The 18,327-nt window shown below is 42.6% G+C and overlaps 1 protein-coding gene across 3 annotated transcripts in view; it reads left to right on the top strand.

Moving 5' to 3' along the window:
- Window positions 1-6,631: 6,631 nt before the first annotated feature.
- The window catches only part of LOC121857099 (probable maltase-glucoamylase 2), a 34,198-nt gene continuing 22,502 nt past the window's right edge, over window positions 6,632-18,327 (top strand). The window contains exons 1-17 of one of the 3 annotated variants that reach the window (XM_042352972.1): window positions 6,632-6,741; window positions 7,173-7,513; window positions 11,193-11,601; window positions 12,035-12,206; window positions 12,442-12,538; window positions 12,646-12,814; window positions 13,112-13,181; window positions 14,263-14,415; window positions 14,902-15,021; window positions 15,139-15,255; window positions 15,450-15,604; window positions 15,915-16,025; window positions 16,156-16,289; window positions 16,431-16,588; window positions 16,976-17,115; window positions 17,547-17,631; window positions 18,080-18,136. In XM_042352972.1, the coding sequence (XP_042208906.1) occupies window positions 7,288-7,513; window positions 11,193-11,601; window positions 12,035-12,206; window positions 12,442-12,538; window positions 12,646-12,814; window positions 13,112-13,181; window positions 14,263-14,415; window positions 14,902-15,021; window positions 15,139-15,255; window positions 15,450-15,604; window positions 15,915-16,025; window positions 16,156-16,289; window positions 16,431-16,588; window positions 16,976-17,115; window positions 17,547-17,631; window positions 18,080-18,136 (2,373 nt within the window). In that variant the 5' untranslated portion in view covers window positions 6,632-6,741; window positions 7,173-7,287. Of the gene's footprint in view, window positions 6,742-7,172; window positions 7,529-9,113; window positions 9,527-11,192; window positions 11,602-12,034; window positions 12,207-12,441; window positions 12,539-12,645; window positions 12,815-13,111; window positions 13,182-14,262; window positions 14,416-14,901; window positions 15,022-15,138; window positions 15,256-15,449; window positions 15,605-15,914; window positions 16,026-16,155; window positions 16,290-16,430; window positions 16,589-16,975; window positions 17,116-17,546; window positions 17,632-18,079; window positions 18,137-18,327 lie in introns of those variants that run through there. The other 2 variants (XM_042352971.1, XM_042352973.1) reach the window with 2 other exon arrangements.

Here is an 18,327-nt window from a genome sequence, read left to right as displayed (position 1 = left end):
TACAAATTTCCCGTTTTCTATGATAATCTACTTCACAAAATTAGGTAATATTTCCACTAAAATTCGAAAATCTACTTCCCGAAATGTCGATAATCTACTTTCCTGAAAAGTAGAAAATCTATCTACTTTTCGGGAAAGTAGATAACCAACTTTCCCGGAAAGTAGATATTTCCCATTTTTTATGATACAAATTTCCGTTTTTCTATGATAATCTACTTCGCAAAATTAGGTAATATTTCCCAAAAGTCGATAATCTACTTTACGAAAAGTCGATAATCTACTTTCCTGAAAAGTAGAAAATATATCTACTTTTCGGGAAAGTAGATAACCAACTTTCCCGGAAAGTAGATATTTCCCATTTTTTATGATACAAATTTCCCGTTTTCTATGATAATCTACTTCGCAAAATTAGGTAATATTTCCCCCAAAATTCGAAAATCTACTTCCCCGAAAAGTCGATAATCTACTTTCCCGAAAAGTAGAAAATCTATCTATTTTCCGGGAAAGTAGATAACCAACTTTCCCGGAAAGTAGATATTTCCCATTTTTTGTGATACAAATTTCCCGTTTCTATGATAATCTACTTCGCAAAATTAGGTAATATTTCTAAAAATTAATAATCTACTTCCCCGAGTCGATAATCTTTCGAAAAGTGGAATTTTCTGCTTTCGGGAAAATGAATAACCAACTTTCTCCAGAAGTAGATATTTTATTTTTTATGATACAAATTTCCGTTTCTATGATAATCTACTTCGCAAAATTAGGTAATATTTCCCAAAAGTCGATAAAATACTTCCCCAAAAAGTCGATAATCTACTTTCCCGAAAAGTAGATAATCTACTTTTCGGAAAAGTAGATAACCAACTTTCCCGGAAAGTAGATATTTCCCATTTTCTATGATATAAATTTCCCGTTTTCTATGATAATCTACTTCGGAAAATTAGGTAATATTTCCCAAAACTCGATAATCTACTTCCCCAAAAAGTCGATAATCTACTTTCCCGAAAAGTAGATAATCTACTTTTCGGAAAAGTAGATAACCAACTTTCCCGGAAAGTAGATATTTCCCATTTTCTATGATACAAATTTCCCGTTTTCTATGATAATCTACTTCGGAAAATTAGATAATATTTCCCAAAAAGTCAATAATCTACTTCCCCAAAAAGTCGATAATCTACTTTTCCGAAAAGTAGATAATCTACTTTTCGGGAAAGTAGATAACCAACTTTCCCGGAAAGTAGATATTTCCCATTTTCTATGATACAAATTTCCCGTTTTCTATGATAATCTACTTCGGGAAATTAGGTAATATTTTCCAAAAAGTCAATAATCTACTTCCCCGAAAAGTCGATAATCTACTTTCCCGAAAAGTAGATAATCTACTTTTTGGGAAAGTAGATAACCAACTTTCCCGGAAAGTAGATATTTCCCATTTTCTATGATACAAATTTCCCGTTTTCTATGATAATCTACTTCGGGAAATTAGGTAATATTTTCCAAAAAGTCAATAATCTACTTCCCCGAAAAGTCGATAATCTACTTTCCCGAAAAGTAGAAAAGCTATCTACGATTCGGGAAAGTAGATAACCAACTTTCCAGGAAAGTAGATATTTCCCATTTTTTATGATACACATTTCACGTTTTCTATGATACTCTACTTCGCAAAATTAGGTAATATTTCCCCCAAAATTCGAAAATCTACTTCCCGAAAAGTCGATAATCTACTTTCCCGAAAAGTAGAAAATCTGTCTACTTTTCAGGAAAGTAGATAACCAACTTTCCCGGAAAGTAGATATTTCCCGTTTTTTATGATACAAATTTCCCGTTTTCTATGATAATCTACTTCGCAAAATTAGGTAATATTTCCCCCAAAATTCGAAAATCTACTTCCCGAAAAGTCGATAATCTACTTCCCCAAAAGTGGAAAATCTGTCTACTTTTCAGGAAAGTAGATAACCAACTTTCCCGGAAAGTAGATATTTCCCGTTTTTTATGATACAAATTTCCCGTTTTCTATGATAATCTACTTCACAAAATTAGGTAATATTTCCCCCAAAATTCGAAAATCTCCTTCCCCGAAAAGTCGATAATCTACTTTCCCGAAAAGTAGGAAATCTATCTACTTTTCGGGAAAGTAGATAACGAACTTTCCCGGAAAGTAGATATTTCCCATTTTTTATGATACAAATTTCCCGTTTTCTATGATAATCTACTTCGCAAAATTACGTAATATTTCCCCCCAAATTCGAAAATCTACTTCCCCGAAAAGTCCATAATCTACTTACCCGAAAAGTAGAAAAGCTATCTACTTTTCGAGAAAGTAGATAACCAACTTTCCCGGAAAGTAGATATTTCCCATTTTTTATGATACAAATTTCCCGTTTTCTATGATAATCTACTTCGCTAAATTAGGTAATATTTCCCCCCAAATTCGAAAATCTACTTCCCCGAAAAGTCGATAATCACATTCAACTTTTGTATTATAGTCCAAGGAATAGATCCCACCAAAATCATCACCTCATTACTATGGGGTATATTGAAATACATGCAGTAGTTTTAATTACAGAATATATTAACAAACAAACAATAAAACAAATATATCAGTATGTACAAAAATAGACAAATACAAATTAAATCTAATCAAATAAATGACTCAACCGAGTGACAAAATAATGGACATAAATTAAAGACTTATTTAGTCTAGAAACTACGATGAACAACGTGGTTCGCTAGTGTGTGGTATATATATAGAGCACACATACTACTACTATAGTATGGTCCAGAGCTGGTACAACTGTAGTATGTGGCTGACAGAGCTGGTGCTACTATAGTATGTGGACTACAGAGCTGGTGCTGCTATAGTATGTGGACTACAGAGCTGGTGCTGCTATAGTATGTGGTCTACAGAGCTGGGGCTACTATAGTATGTGGACTGCAGAGCTGGGGCTACAGTATGTGGACTGCAGAGCTGGTGCTGCTATAGTATGTGGTCTACAGAGATGGTGCTACTGTATGTGGTCTACAGCTGGTGCTACTGTAGTATGTGGTCTACAGAGCTGGTGCTACTGTAGTATGTGGTCTACAGAGCTGGTGCTACTGTAGTATGTGGTCTACAGAGCTGGTGCTACTATAGTATGTGGTCTACAGAGATGGTGCTACTATAGTATGTGGTCTACAGAGATGGTGCTATCAATATGTGGTCTACAGAGCTGGTGCTCCTGTAGCATGCGTGGTGATGTTTCCACCTGTCATGTGGTGTCGGTGGTGACAGCCTTCGTCATCTGGTGTCGGTGGTGATGTAGCCTTCGTCATCTGGTGTCGGTGGTGATGTAGCCGTTTGTCATCTGGTGTCGGTGGTGATGTAGCCTTCGTCATCTGGTGTCGGTGGTGATGTACTTTGTCATCTGGTGCCGGTGGTGAGTGTAGCCTTCTGTCATCTGGTGTCGGTGGTGATGTAGCCTTCTGTCATCTGGTGTCGGTGGTGATGTACCTTCTGTCATCTGGTGTCGGTGGTGATGTAGCGTTTGTCATCTGGTGTCGGTGGTGATGTAGCCGCCTTCTGTCATCTGGTGTCGGTGGTGATGTAGCCTTCTGTCATCTGGTGTCGGTGGTGATGTAGCCTTCGTCATCTGGTGTCGGTGGTGATGTAGCCTTTGTCATCTGGTGTCGTGGATGTAGTTCGTCATCTGGTGGTGGTGATGTAGCCTTCTGTCTGGTGTCGGTGGTGATGTAGCCTTCGTCATCTGTGTCGGTGGTGATGCAGCCTTTGTCATCTGGTCGGTGGTGATGTAGCCTTCTGTCATCTGGTCGGTGGTGATGTAGCCGTTGTCATCTGGTGTGGTGATGTAGCCGTTTGTCATCTGGTGTCGGTGGTGATGTGCCGTTTGTCATCTGTGTCGGTGGTGATGTAGCCTTCGTCATCTGGTGTCGTGGTATGGGTGATGTAGCCTTGTCATCTGGTGTCGGTGGTGATGCAGCCTTTGTCATCTGGGTCGGTGGTGATGCAACCCCATCTGGGTCGTGGTGATGACCTTCTGTCATCTGGTCGGTGGTGATGTAGCCTTTGTCATCTGGTGTCGGTGGTGATGTAGCCAGTATCTCATTCTGTCGGTGGTGATGTAGCCTCTGTCATCTGGTGGTGGTGGTGACGAGCCTCTGTCATCTGGTGTGGTGGTGGTGATGAACTTTCTGTCATCTGGTGTCGGTGGTGATGTAGCCTTCGTCATCTGGTGTCGGGTGATGTAGCCGTTTGTCATCTGGTCGGTGGTGATGTAGCCTTCTTCATCTGGTGGCAGTAGCCTTCATCTGGTGGGTGGTATAGCTGCATGGTGGTGGTGGTGATGTAGCCGTTTGTCATCTGGTGTCGGTGGTGGTGATGTAGCTTCGTCATCTGGTGTCGGTGGTGATGTAGCCTTCTGTCATCTGGTGTCGGTGGTGATGAAGCCGTTTGTCATCTGGTGCGGTGGTGATTAGCCTCAGTCATCTGGTGGTGGTGATGTAGCCTTTGTCATCTGGTGTCGTGGTGGTGATGTAGCCTTCTGTCATCTGGTCGGTGGTGATGTAGCCGTTTGTCATCTGGTGTCGGTTTAGCCCGTCATCTGTGGGTGATGTAGCCTCAGTCATCTGGTGGTGGTGGTGATGTAGCCTTTGTCATCTGGTCGGTGGTGGTGATGTAGCCTCTGTCATCTGGTGCGGTGTGATGTAGCCTTCTGTCATCTGGTGTCGGTGGTGATGTAGCCGTTTGTCATCTGGTGTCGGTGGTGATGTAGCCTCAGTCATCTGGTGGTGGTGGTGATAGCGTTTGTCATCTGGTGTCGGTGGTGGTGATGTAGCCTTCTGTCATCTGGTGTCGGTGGTGATGTAGCCGTTTGTCATCTGGTGTCGGTGGTGGTGTAGCCTCAGTCATCTGGTGTTGGTGGTGATGTAGCCTCAGTCATCTGGTGGTGGTGGTGATGTAGCCTCAGTCATCTGGTGGTGGTGGTGGTGATGTAGCCTGTGTCATCAGTCTGTCCCTTGTTCTTCACTTCTGTAAGGTTAGATGATATAAATAGTTATATAGATTTAATGATAAGTAGATGGGTTCACAGACTTATTAATTGGCAAAGGCATCAGATACTTATTTACAGTAGGGTCCTTTGCTTAGGCTCGGTCTCTAATCAGTAATACTACGTCTACAGGAGAAATAATGAAAGTTTTCTGATAAATTTAACAATAATTACATTGCACTTGGACTAACCGAGGTTGGCAGATCACGACAACGATATAATATTTTGTGGTTAATACAGAAACAGCTTCATCTGTTATGTATTTTTAATTTTATCTATGAATTACAGGGGGTACTTATTTCAAGAGTTACTTAGTGTTTCCCCAAACACTCCTTCAGCCAGTTCGATTTTGGTGCTCGTCAGGAGAGGAACTATTGTAGGTGTTAAAGTAAACATTAGTTCGCTGACTGCTTCTACCCCCCAGGCCCAGTCCAATAACGATCTTCTTGACGCTGTGTGTGTGGACCTCGGCTCCCAAAAGTCTTAATTATTCTGTCAACACTCCAGCGGTCCGCCATCACTCACCCTAAAACACGCCTTCAATTATTTACGTGTGCATCGATTAACACACACACACACACACACAGCTTTAAGAGTCGATAAGCCCAGGCAGGATTACCATCGTTATCTCAGTAAGAAGTAGAAGGCTACGACATGATGAAGGAACGTGTCTGAAACTCACCAAACTGGAGGATATAATAATACTCACTATAGGACAGTAATCTGAGTGCCTTCTGGAGTGTAACTTATCATTTTGTTATATTATTTGTTATGTATCGAGTTAGTAAAAAAATAAGGTTACTAAGTTAATCGCTGGAAGAATTAATATCTTTTCTCGGCTTCGTAAATGTGTCATGTACATGTTTGGAAGCTTCATTTACAAGTGAACACAGTTAATAACAAGAATACAGGACGGAATATGATATATACAGTTGTTTGTTGTTTTTGTTGAGAAGGAAAATTTGTAAGTCTGATTAAGCCAGAATAAACACGTACACAGAAGGTGGAGGTGAGAGCCAGGTGCAGCAGTGACGTTGTGTAGTGTTTAGTGAGGCTCCTTCCTTCGTGGACAGCAGTGGATGTTTACAAAGTTAACCGATTTACCTTCAGTGTCTCTTGAAAAAGTTGCACATCATAAACGCCGTTGTTTTAGTCCATCATATAAGAGTGAACACCATTCTCGACTTTAAACATGTTGACTAGTGTAGAAAGTATCCTTGTGTTTTGAATTAAATGAGCCACTGTTGAAGCTCCTTCATAAAACATGTCCGCACTGACCGCCACCTGCAGGTAGAATAAAAACACCTCATCACAGGTATATTATACAGTTGTGGTGATGAGGCTGCTGCTGCTGTTATGAGGTCGAGCGGGAGAGACAGTGGTGGGTATTCCCTCTGATGCAATCGGTTGAGCTTCCCGTGACTTGTAAGTAATTTCAGGCGGAGGTGTGATTGTCGCCATGGGGAGCCACAGCTGGTGGCAGTACGGGAGAGGTAGTGGTGGTGTGGGTATTTGTGATTCCTAGTAAAGTGATGGCCTTAAGGCTTATTAACGGAATCATAATAGTGAAAGTGTATGATTCGTATTCTGTGCCCTTCTGCAGGTAGGCCGTGTGGCGCAAGCAGTGTCTCACCGGCATACAATACGATCTCTATCCTGAACAATCTCGAGTTAGGAAGGAATTATCACAGACCTGGTTAGATTAAGTTACGATATCCGTTTGTTAGGTTCAGTTGAGTTAGATTAGGTTTATTTCTCTGTCGGTAATGCTAGTTACGTTGTCTCTGATCCCATTATAAACAGAGATAACTTCGTTTGTTGTGTCTAAACAAATTAATATTATTTTGTAAGTTCAGTCACGTCTCTGTTCCACTTTCTCGCCATCAAAACGGACTTGTCTGTGTAAACCTTGTATATTTTTACTTAGATAAACATAAATGCTTTAAGGAACAAAAACAAGACGAATTTGTTCTGTGTATTGTGTTGTGTGTCATATGAGTAAACCAAATGATGAACAAAACTTTTAAAACACTTATTAAAACCCAAACATTGACTTTTCACGCAATAAAAGAGAGCAAACAAAGCGATGTGGCCTTAAATAAACATCTTACGCCTTCCCCTCTACAGGTGCACCTCAAGACATACCTGAAGAAGACCGCTGAGAGGTCCCCAATACCCTCTGGTTGCGCCCCCTCACACACACACACACCAAGGGACCTCCCCCCCCACCCCCCATGTAAACATGGACTCCAGTCAGTCAGGGAGTGTCGATTCACAGTTTCAAGATGACCTCTGGACGCAGCAAGACTCGATGTATCCTTCGAGGGCGGCGGTGCTGATAAAGTGGACGGTGCAGGTGGTGGTGGTGGTGCTGGTGGTGACGCTGGTGGTGGTGCCCGTGGTCGTACTTACCAGGATATACAGTGCCAGGGTGCACACGCCTGCAGATCGCGTCAGGTGTCTTGATGGTGAGTGTATTAATGGTGAGTGTGTTGATGGTGAGTGTGTTGATGGTGAGTGTGTTGATGGTGAGTGTGTTGATGGTGAGTGTGTTGATGGTGAGTGTGTTGATGGTGAGTGTGTTGATGGTGAGTGTGTTGATGGTGAGTGTGTTGATGGATTGTGTGGGGCGTCTGGTTTTATATGAATAATGACTGACTGACTGACTGGCTGACTGACTGACTGACTGACTGACTCACACACACAGCTAATATTGTTGATATCTATTAAGCCCCTCAGTCATAATACCATTTACAGCAACACTAACTTAGATTAGACTAAGCTTGATTAAGTAAGGTTAAGCTGGGGGTGTTTAATCTTCACATGATGAGTCTATAATTCTATAAAATGTAAAAAAAAAATAACACATTAAATTATTTATCAACACGGTTATTACACGATCATAAAACTTAACAACTGACACAAGAAAATTACCACAGATAAGACCATAGGTAAGGGACGGTGAGATAAGAGACGGTGAGATAAGAGACGGTGTTTGATCCTGTGGTGTTCCTGGGAGATCCTTTACCTACACACTAAGGCTTGGTTTCAGAATAGTTTGTCTGTCAAATTTTCCTCATAAAGGGAGATGTAAGAATGTATTGCATCACATGAAAGTTAGACATCCAAGCTTCATTCACCTTCAGATTAATCACCTGAATTTCTTAAACACCCAGATATTTTTCCCAGTGACGCATATAACAAAAATCAAGTTAATCTGACCATAAACGTGTGTGTGTGTGTGTGTGTGTGTGTGTGTGTGTCGTAATGAAAGCATTGTGGCGGCGCCTTGCCATAACTATTAAACAAGGTGGAGACGTTAACATCCTCTCAGTGTTATAAGGGAGTGTGGAGGTGAAACACGTAGATGTATTTAGGATCTGTGTTGTGTTGACCAATAGGCGATAAGTTTACATTGTGTTTTGACCCTCAAGCGATAACCTTCAAATGTTAGCTTCTGTCATTGTGTTAACCCTCAAATTGTAACCTGAGATAGTGTTAACCCTCATGTGACTACTGATACTCTAACCATTTGCGAGATATCCCAGTATTTATCTAAGGTGTTAAGATGCGACTGGGCAGCTGTCGCATGATGGACACACACAAAGGCGCGTCAGTCACCTTCAACCTCCTGCATAAAACTATTGTTCTTAAGACGAATATATCCACAAAACAAGTTATTCTTTCCAATATAAGAGATTAAACTCGTGTGTGTTATTATATTATATTAAACTATTGATACGTATGGATTATTTACACGTTATTTGTTAGTAAATATACTGAGGTGGCAACATTGGGCGCTGTCAGCTTAGTGAGAACCATGAAGCAAACTTTTCCTAGAGAGTTGTCAGTCAGTCACGCAGCATTATAATAAGACTTTTGTGGTGTGTGTGTGTGATAATGCCAGGGATTAAAATATATAGTGTAATAATTATTATGCCTTACTCTAGTTTTGTGTAATAATGATCTAATAAAACACTGATGACAACGAGAAGAAAAATGCAGTAAATTTTATCAACGGAGATGAATTGTCCGAAGAGATTTAAGACGTGCGAAAAATTTAACCCTTGGCGCTAAAGATTCACAGAAACTTCATAATTTCCCACGACTATTAATGCTTGTGCTGACGATTTCTCATATACCAATGCATAACACAGATCTTAAACACTCACTGGGGGGAAAATATACCAGGTTATTAAAACTCCCCTGACTCTCACAAGCTGGGGTATCCAGTTGAGACTCAGTGCACTAGGCTGTTATCTATCACACTCCCCCACCTCCCCCAACTAACTGTCTGGCAACTATGACTGTTGGTGTGACTGTGAGGGAGTGTGTGAGGAAGAGAGGAGTGAAGTACTGTGTGATGGGCTGGGTGGTGTTGACAGTGACGGTGGTGGTGGTGGTGGTGGTGACTCTCCTCGATTCAACAACAGGTGGGACTGAACTACATGCTGATGTGACATGTCTCGGAGCTAACCAAGGTAAGCTATGATGGGATGTGGTGGGGGTATGGTGGTGGGGTGTGTCAATGGTGTGGGGTATGGTGGTGTAGTGTGGCAGTGGTGGGGGGTATGGTGGTGGGGAGTGTTGATGAGGTGTGGTGGTGGGGTGTGGCAGTGGTGTGGGGAATGGTGGAGTAGTGTGGCAGTGGTGGTGGGGGGTATGGTGGTGGAGTGTGGCAGTGGTGGGGGCATGGTGGTGGGGTGGCAGTGGTGGGGTGGGTGGTGGTGGTGGTGTGTGGTGGCAGTGGTGGCAGTGGTGGGGGTAGTGGTGTGGCAGTGGTGGGGTGTAATGGTGTGGTGGTGGGATATGGTGGTGAGGTGTTGGTGGTGAGGTGTGATGGTGGTTATTGTGGTAGTAAGAAGTTATAGAAGGTGTTGATAGGTTAGGGGAGGGGTTAGGTTGGGTTAGACAGAGTTTGGTTGGCTTAGGTTGAATTAGAATGAGGGTGGGTTAAGTTTGCTCCTCTGGTTTCCTATTGGGTGAAGTGTGTGTGTGTGTGTGTGTGTGTGTGTGTGTGTGTGTGTGTGTGTGTGTGTGTGTGTGTGTGTGTGTGTGTGTGTGTGTGTGTGTGTGTGTGTGTGTGTGTGTGTGTGTGTGTGTGTGTGTGTGTGTGTCAACATTATCAATATTATTCACCGTTGCTGTCCGTTTCTCCCTGTTTATCATCCCCCTTATCCTTGACCTCCTGACAGTGTGTGTGTGGGACGGCTGACAATGTCTAGAAATAAAATGTAAAGGTACCTCAAATATATCTTCTATTTTCTCTACTCTAATCCTATATTGCTCTTTTCTCTTCTTTCATTCCTGTCTCCTCACATTCTCTAACTATCTGTCATGGGTTGCGTTGGGCTTCCCGCACAACCCATCCCAAATGTTTGTTTAGGTAGAGATAAGGTACCTGGCCAGCCGATAGGGGTCATTTCACGCCTCAAAACCACATTATAGTCGGTGGGCTTTAGACCTTGGATGGGGGTAGACCTCCTGCTCCGCGGACCTTAGAACAGGGGCCATATAGTCCTACCAGTGGTACGAGTCTGTGTGTGAAAATCGCATAGATTGTTGTTAAGTCCAGCGAAAAGTTAATGCATCCTGTAAAGGAAGTGATCACTGGTGAGGGCCTGTTTCCAACAAGAGCACTCCAGGCCGGCCTAATAGATCTAACGATTAATTCTCCAGGTTGACAAACTCTCCCATATAACTTACGGTATTGTGGTGCGACTGTGAGTGACTGACCTATCCATGCAAATTATAAGTCCAGTGTATGGAATTGTGCCAAATAAACGTAAGTGCAATTATTATCTGCCCGTATCTGTGACCCCTCAATTATTATTATCATTATTATTACCAAAGGTAATGATTGATTGGTTATGACAAAGTATAACCAATAACTTAGATGGATGTTGGAAGTTAATGGAATTCATTAAATCATCATTTATCAAGTACACAACGCATTGAATGCCGAAAGCAGAGTGAAATTCTAAGTAGTGATACACCATAATCTCCTGGGTGAGTAATCAGTGTGAAGGTATCTGAGTCCTATGGTAAGAAAACCACTTTCTTGCATTTAAAACCTAACACTATCTATCATCTTTCTTTTCTCTCTCATCGCTCTCTTTATCACCCTCCTCATCCTCTTCTCAACAGTGCAGGTGGACAGGGAAGAGTGTGAGGGCGTAGGATGTGTGTGGGATCCTCAAGGAGATGCCCCGAACTGTTTCTTCCCCCCGGCCTCCTCCCACGGCTACGAGGTCACGACGCCCGAGGAGACTACCTCTGCAGGAGTGAAGAGCCTTAGGTTGACCCTAAAGAACACCTCCGCCCCTGTGGTGAAGGATATGAAGGAGGAATTACTGGTGGAGATGATGGAGTATGGTCAGGATATGTTCAGGATCAAAGTAACAGTGCCAGGTGAGGAGCGCTACGAGGTGCCAGTTTCCCTTGATCTGCCTCCCGTAACCAGCTCTAACACCCCCAAGTATAACGTAACCTTCAGTGACTCCGGCAGTAGCGACTTTACCATCGTCGTGACCAGGACCGACACTCGTACTGTCATGTAAGTAGTAGTAGTATTGATATTGAAACAGCTTATATAGCCAGACGAACATAGATACAGTACAGAGTCGAAAAAATCATAATATTAACGTGGCTGGGCCAGCTGAGAGTCAGAGCTCTCTTGTAGGCACCTGATATATACACTATGCTGTATATTTTTACATAAATATGATAAAACGATTTTGGTGGTACAATAAAAGCAGGTATATAAAGTAGGTATGACAAAAACTATAAATACTTAGACAATAGATATTTTTTAAGAGATGATTTGAAGGAAGGGAGCGTAGTAGTGGTAGTGTGATGAAGACGGTTGTAAAAGGAAAAAGAATACCATAAATGTAGCACCTGACAAAAAATATTTCTTCATTGCATCACAAACTTTAAACAACAAAACAAAGTTAATAATAAACAATACACTGTTTTCCTCGCCTCAGCTTCGACACCAGCATCGGGGGGTTGACGTACGCTAATCAGTTCCTACAGGTGTCGACCCATTTGGCCTCCTCCTATCTGTATGGCTTGGGGGAGGGCGTTCATACTACCCTCAAACACGACCTACGTTACGTTACTTGGCCAATGTTCGCCAGGGACCAATCACCACTAGGGGTAAGTGAGAGAGAAGGGGGGTGAGGGAGAGAGAGGTGGGAGAGGGGTAGGGAGTGGATGAGAGGAGGGGTAGGGAGAGGGATGAAGGGAGTGAGAGAGAGAGGAGGGATTGAAGAAGAGAAAGGAGGATGAGAGGTTTAGGGAGTGAGAGGAAAGAAGGTGGCAAGGTGAAGGATAGGTAGTAAGAAGGAGGAAAGGTGTGAAGGCGTAACTTATCTTTGTGTTGTTGTCACAGCCTGGAGAGAACCTGTACGGCTCCCACCCCATGTACCTGGTGGTGGAGGATGACGGTAACGCCCATGCTGTCCTCTGGCTCAACAGCAACGCTATGGGTAAGATGTAATGGGTGATGGGTAAGATGTGATGGGTATTGGGTAAGATGTAATAACTCGTTTGGGTAGAGTGATCCCTGACCTCAGCGTGACCTTTAACTCCCCAGAGGCAGAGACGATGCCCTTACCTGGCCTGACGCTGAGGTCCATCGGGGGTGTGATAGACCTGTACTTCTTCATGGGTTCCAGTCCGACGGAGGCGCTGCAGCAGTACACACAGGTGGTGGGGCGACCCGTCCTCCCTCCCTACTGGGCTCTCGGCTTCCATCTCTGCAGGTGAGGTGGTTTTTACTCTCACGTGTCTAAGGTTCACATTTTCAAAGGTTCGTACAATAAATTATATTTAACTGTAGATATACAAATGTACATGGTACTTCCACTGTAATTTTAATGCTGTTTTGGGTGCAATTAACGTACGTACGTGTGTGTGTGTGTGTGTGTGTGTGTGTGTGTGTGTGTGTGTGTGTGTGTGTGTGTTTAGCTTAAGAGGAGGTCTTAGTAATAGTTTTTAAGGTGGTAAAAGCTTTTGTTGTTAATGGTTCTCGTTCATTACCTGCGAGTCTTCCCTCACAGGTATGGTTACGGTTCCCTTGATAACCTGAAGGCTGCCGTCTCCCGCACCCGACGACAAGGCATTCCTCAGGTGGGTGTCCTCCTTTATGTAACAATGAAAGAGAGAAAGAGAGAGAGAGAGAGAAAGAGAGAATGCGCTATAAGTACTCATTTACTTGATCAATAACCACGGACATCCTGTCGTATTATAAAAATTTTAAGAATTCGACCACAGATCCTTAATTATTTTGGTGGGTAAAATAATTAATTTTGCTCAAAATCTCAGCATAGGTCGTCCTTGACACGCTATTTAAGGATCTGTGGTCGAATTCTAAAAATTTTGATAATTAATTGTCTTAATTGTATCATAGATTACGAAGTTTTGATAATTAATTATGCCAATTGATATGAGGACATGTAACAACCAGAATCAATTATAGTCCATGATTCGATTGCGGGATATTAGTAGTCGTAATGATGCTGGGAAGATTTTAATTACATTTTTTCAATTCTAATTACTCGCCAATTATGGATTTCCGAGTTATGATTTAGGTGTTTTTGTGTTATTCTGGAAGTACTTAATTAGTTAAACTCTGTGTGATCACCGTCCGTGACCCCACACTTCGACTTACCCAACCTTAGTTAATTCCCAAGTTACCCATTGCCACAAAGCAGCTAATACTAATCCATCAAACAGACCGCACCGAACTTGGCCCGTTAACCCGCACAAGTTAGTGTTTAGATTGTTAATTATATATAATTATTTCACTGTTACATTTCCGTAGTTACTTAGTCTTAGGTGATGAGACAGTAATGAATTGTGTATGATGATTGTTCTTTTAATAAATATTGCTTTACTCACCATTAACTGGCTGCCTCTACCTGAACTGCAGGCTACATTAAATAGAATTTCTCAATCACTCCACGGGCCGCACAAACACTTGGTCCGGACCGCAGATTGCCCATGCCTGCTCTAGACCAATAAACACCGAGATCACACTACTTCTGACCAATAAACACCAAGATCACATTACTCTTGACCAATAAACACCGAGATCACACTACTCCTGACCAATAAACACCGAGATCACACTACCTTTGACCAATGGACGACGAGATCACACTCCTCTTAACCAATAAACACCTTCCCTGACCTTTGCCCTTACCTCCAGGACGTGCAATATGCTGATATCGACTACATGGATCGCAGGATGGACTTCACCTACGATAATGTGAGCTATGCCGGCCTACCAGAGTACATCAGGGAGGTCAAGGATAAAGGTCTTCGCTTTATCATCAACCTCGACCCCGCCATCAACGCTGAGGTGAGGTTGACATCACTCTCTATGCTATTAAGTGTTATGATCCAGGTTTAGTTTAATCAGCCTGATTCCCTCCTTTATTGACCTGACCAATAGATGTTTTTTGCCATTGATGGATATTTTCTTTATTGCAATTCTACGCACCTAATACCTAGAGGTCACCCTTGTTACTATTTTGAGCAGTAGTCGGAGAAATGGTAAAAAATTCTTAGTAGATATGATAATAATTGAAATAGTAGTATAAGTGATGTTATTAGTAGTAATTTAAGCAGACATACAATCGCCCCAAAAAAGTATCTTTACCTCGTCTGATGAATTTAAAAATGAACACTGCGGCTCCTGTTGTCTCGGTAGGGTTGTCAAAATCCTTCATCCGTTGTGTCATATTGTCTCACGTAAAATCCTAAAGATACTTTTGCAGCTACTTGTTACTGTAATAATAAGTTGAACTGTAATAATAATGATCTTTTGTGTGTGTGTGGTCTACAGATGAGTGAGGAGGAGTACCCAGTTCACCATCGGGCTCTGCAGAAGGACGTGTACATCAAGTGGCCTCAGGAGCTTGTGCCTGAAGAGAACCACGGCGGGGGGGACATCATGCTGGGATATGTAAGTCCCTGTTATAATGTTTCTGTCACTTCTACCTTTTTTACTGATGTCTTTCTGATATGACTTCGTCCACTCTAAGGTTCAACTGACTTCACCTTCACCTTGGTCCCTCTACAGGTGTGGCCAGACAACCGTACAGCTTTTCCAGATTTCTTGAGGTCCTCTACGAAGGAGTGGTGGAAGGAGGAGATTATACGGCTCTATGACACGCTGGAGTTTGATGGACTGTGGCTTGTGAGTACTGTGTGTGTGTGTGTGTGTGTGTGTGTGTGTGTGTGTGTGTGTGTGTACTAAATCCTAACGATGGCTAACTTCACTTATTATGATGAGAGAGAGAGAGAGAGAGAGAGAGAGAGAGCTTCAGTACTAACAATCTCCCCCAGTACTAAGACTCCCCCCAGTACTAAGACTCTCCCCTCCTCCCGCAGGACATGAACGAGCCGGCCAACTTCGGCACCAACGAGAACAAACCTTGGAACTGGCCACATGACCGTCCACACTGGAGCCTCACCTGTCCTACCTCTACCTGGGACGACCCACCTTACCCGGTCGCTGCCATCACCGCTTGGGGCCAGGGCAAGAGGTTAGTGAGTCAATCAGTCAAGTGGTAAATCAGTCAAGGGCCGAGTCAGTCAAATAGTGAGTTAGTCAGGGTAAGAGGTGAGTCCAGTTAAGATATCTTTGTCAAGGGATTAAGTTGTAATTAATGGCTTAAGACATTAATCTCAAGGTGGCTGATAAGTTGTTATACTGAAGCTGTTAAGTCATAGCATTGAAGGGGTTAAGTCTTATTCGTGAAGGGGTTAAGTCTTATTCGTGAAGGGGTTAAGTCTTAGCAGTGAAGGGGTTAAGTCTTAGTCGTGAAGGGGCGCATGACCTACTTGATGCTACAGGTTGTCGGAGAGGACGCTGTGTATGGTGGGACTACAGGGCGAGGAGAGACAACTACGACACTACGATGTCCACAACCTGTATGGATGGTCCCAGACCCTACCCACACTGGAGTACGTATTGCAGCCTCTCATCCTAAACACACACAAACACACACACACAGCTGGAATACATGTTATAGCTTTTCTAACTCACATTAAATCCTAAAACTGCATCTGATCCCCTATCCCTTACTACCTCCAGGGCCCTGCAGGAGGTGACGGGGAAGAGAGGCATCGTGGTGAGCCGGTCAACCTTCCCCAGCAGTGGCAGGTGGGCTGGACACTGGCTGGGGGATAACCTGGCTCGCTGGCCTGACCTCCACACTTCCATTATAGGTCAGTATCTCCTGTGATTCAGTGCGTGTTCTAAACTGGGTAGGTTAGGTTAAGAGAATCTTTTGGTGAAATAAGCCTGAGTGGATATACTTGAGGTGATCATCTGGGACTCCTTGGTGATTACTCTTCAACAACACTCAGGTATGATCGAGTTCAACATGTTTGGGATCCCTTACGTGGGTGCGGATATCTGTGGGTTCTTTGCGGACACGACGGAGGAGCTGTGTCAGCGGTGGATGCAGTTGGGTGCCTTCTACCCCTACAGCCGCAACCACAACACCGAGGGGACCAATGAACACGTGAGTACGTCCTTGCTACACGTGGCATTAAGAACTGTAGACCTTGTGAGTACGTTCTTCCAACTTTAGATATCCTGACGAATTATTTACCATAGGACAAGTCAGTTATTATCCTTCACACAGACCGCGTGTACGTTCCTCATGCCTCTGAGCTGTAAATGAACACCCCAAGATTCTCGAGTTTTCACATGACACGATATTTCCCACACAGTACGACGCTTCCCATAGTTTCAGCTCCCAGTAAATTAAAGCTTCCAGAAATGTTATCTTTATATTGCTGAGACCTCCATAGTTCCATGCCTCCCCATGATTTGAACTTCCCCATGGCCCTGAACTTCCTCATGGCCCTGAACTTTTTCATGGCCCTAACTACCTGTACCACCACAGGACCCTGGACTGTGGCCGAGTGTGGCATCGTCAAGCCGAGCAGCCCTTCAGGTCCGCTACACTCTTCTGCCCTACCTCTACACCCTACACTACCTCGCCCACACCCAGGGCCTCACCGTCGTCAGGGCCCTCTTCTTCGAGTGAGTACATCTGGCCCTTCTATTCTGACTTTAATCCATTGTTTATACTGCATGTCTTTCATATCCCAATATGTTCCTTCTCTCAACCTATAAATATTTTTTTAACTTTCCCCTGAGAAATTCTTATATAGTTTAGGATATTTTAAATTTATTGTAATGTTATCTTTTCCAATTAAGTCTATTTTACTCAAAAAGTTTGTACATTTTATGAGAATTTACTGTATGTATTACCTAGTGGTTAGATGTACCACAAATCGTACTAAAAGCGTGATGACAGCTTTAAGTTAGGTCAATCTAGATTAGGTTTTGGGTCACCTTAATGTGTCTGAAAGAAGAGTACCATTACTTTCCAATTATTTCACATAGTTTACGGGTTTCTGTACAGTTCCCCCACGATGTAATTTTAATTATATTCTGACTGATAATTACAGATTTCCTGATGACAAAGCGACCTTGGATGTAGACGATCAGTTCCTGTGGGGGTCCTGGCTCATGATAGCTCCCGTTCTAAAGGCAGTACGTTTTCTTTGGTGTGCTCCACAAAAAACTTAAATATTCTTATCGCTAACTCATTCAAATCTTACTTATTTCACGCATTATATCTATCTACGCTATTTTTAAACACCAAGGGTCCTGCAAGTGTACAAGTTTACTTATGTCTGCTCGTCCGACTATACTGTATATTTGTCTGTGTGAAATATTTATGTTAAAGAAGTGATTGATATAAAATGAGAATAAATTACAACTTCATGTTTTATCAATGTTCGAGTTTGTTAATCAGTCATTTTCATCTTCATTGACTAAGTTATGACATTTATTATTTATTTTGCATCTGTTGAAACTTAATAATGTATAATAATATATTTAAACATTCATTGGTATTCGTAGACATTTTTATCATATTTTGACATAGTTACGTCCGCTTTTTGTTATTGTTTTTGTAAGCTATTGATATTTATTACAGAGAGAGATCAACAGAGGCGTGTACTTCCCCGCTGGTGCCTGGTACGACTACTACACTGTAAGTAAGAACTGCAAATCAACATAATCACCTCAAGTGCTTACCTTTACTCTCTACTTAACAGCCGCCACATTACTGAACCTTCACAGTTTCTCAATTTCTTCCTGTGCGTCTAGAGGTTAAGTGAGAAACTATATTGGTCACAAATACCAGACTACAGGAGGATATATAACTAGCCTATATCAATCTAT

The sequence above is a fragment of the Homarus americanus genome, unplaced genomic scaffold (genome assembly GCF_018991925.1).
Source record: "Homarus americanus isolate GMGI-L3 unplaced genomic scaffold, GMGI_Hamer_2.0 scaffold20465, whole genome shotgun sequence".
Lineage (NCBI taxonomy): Eukaryota > Metazoa > Arthropoda > Malacostraca > Decapoda > Nephropidae > Homarus > Homarus americanus.
The sequence above is the reverse complement of the archived record's forward strand: the minus strand, read 5'-3'. Positions and strand labels throughout refer to the sequence as shown.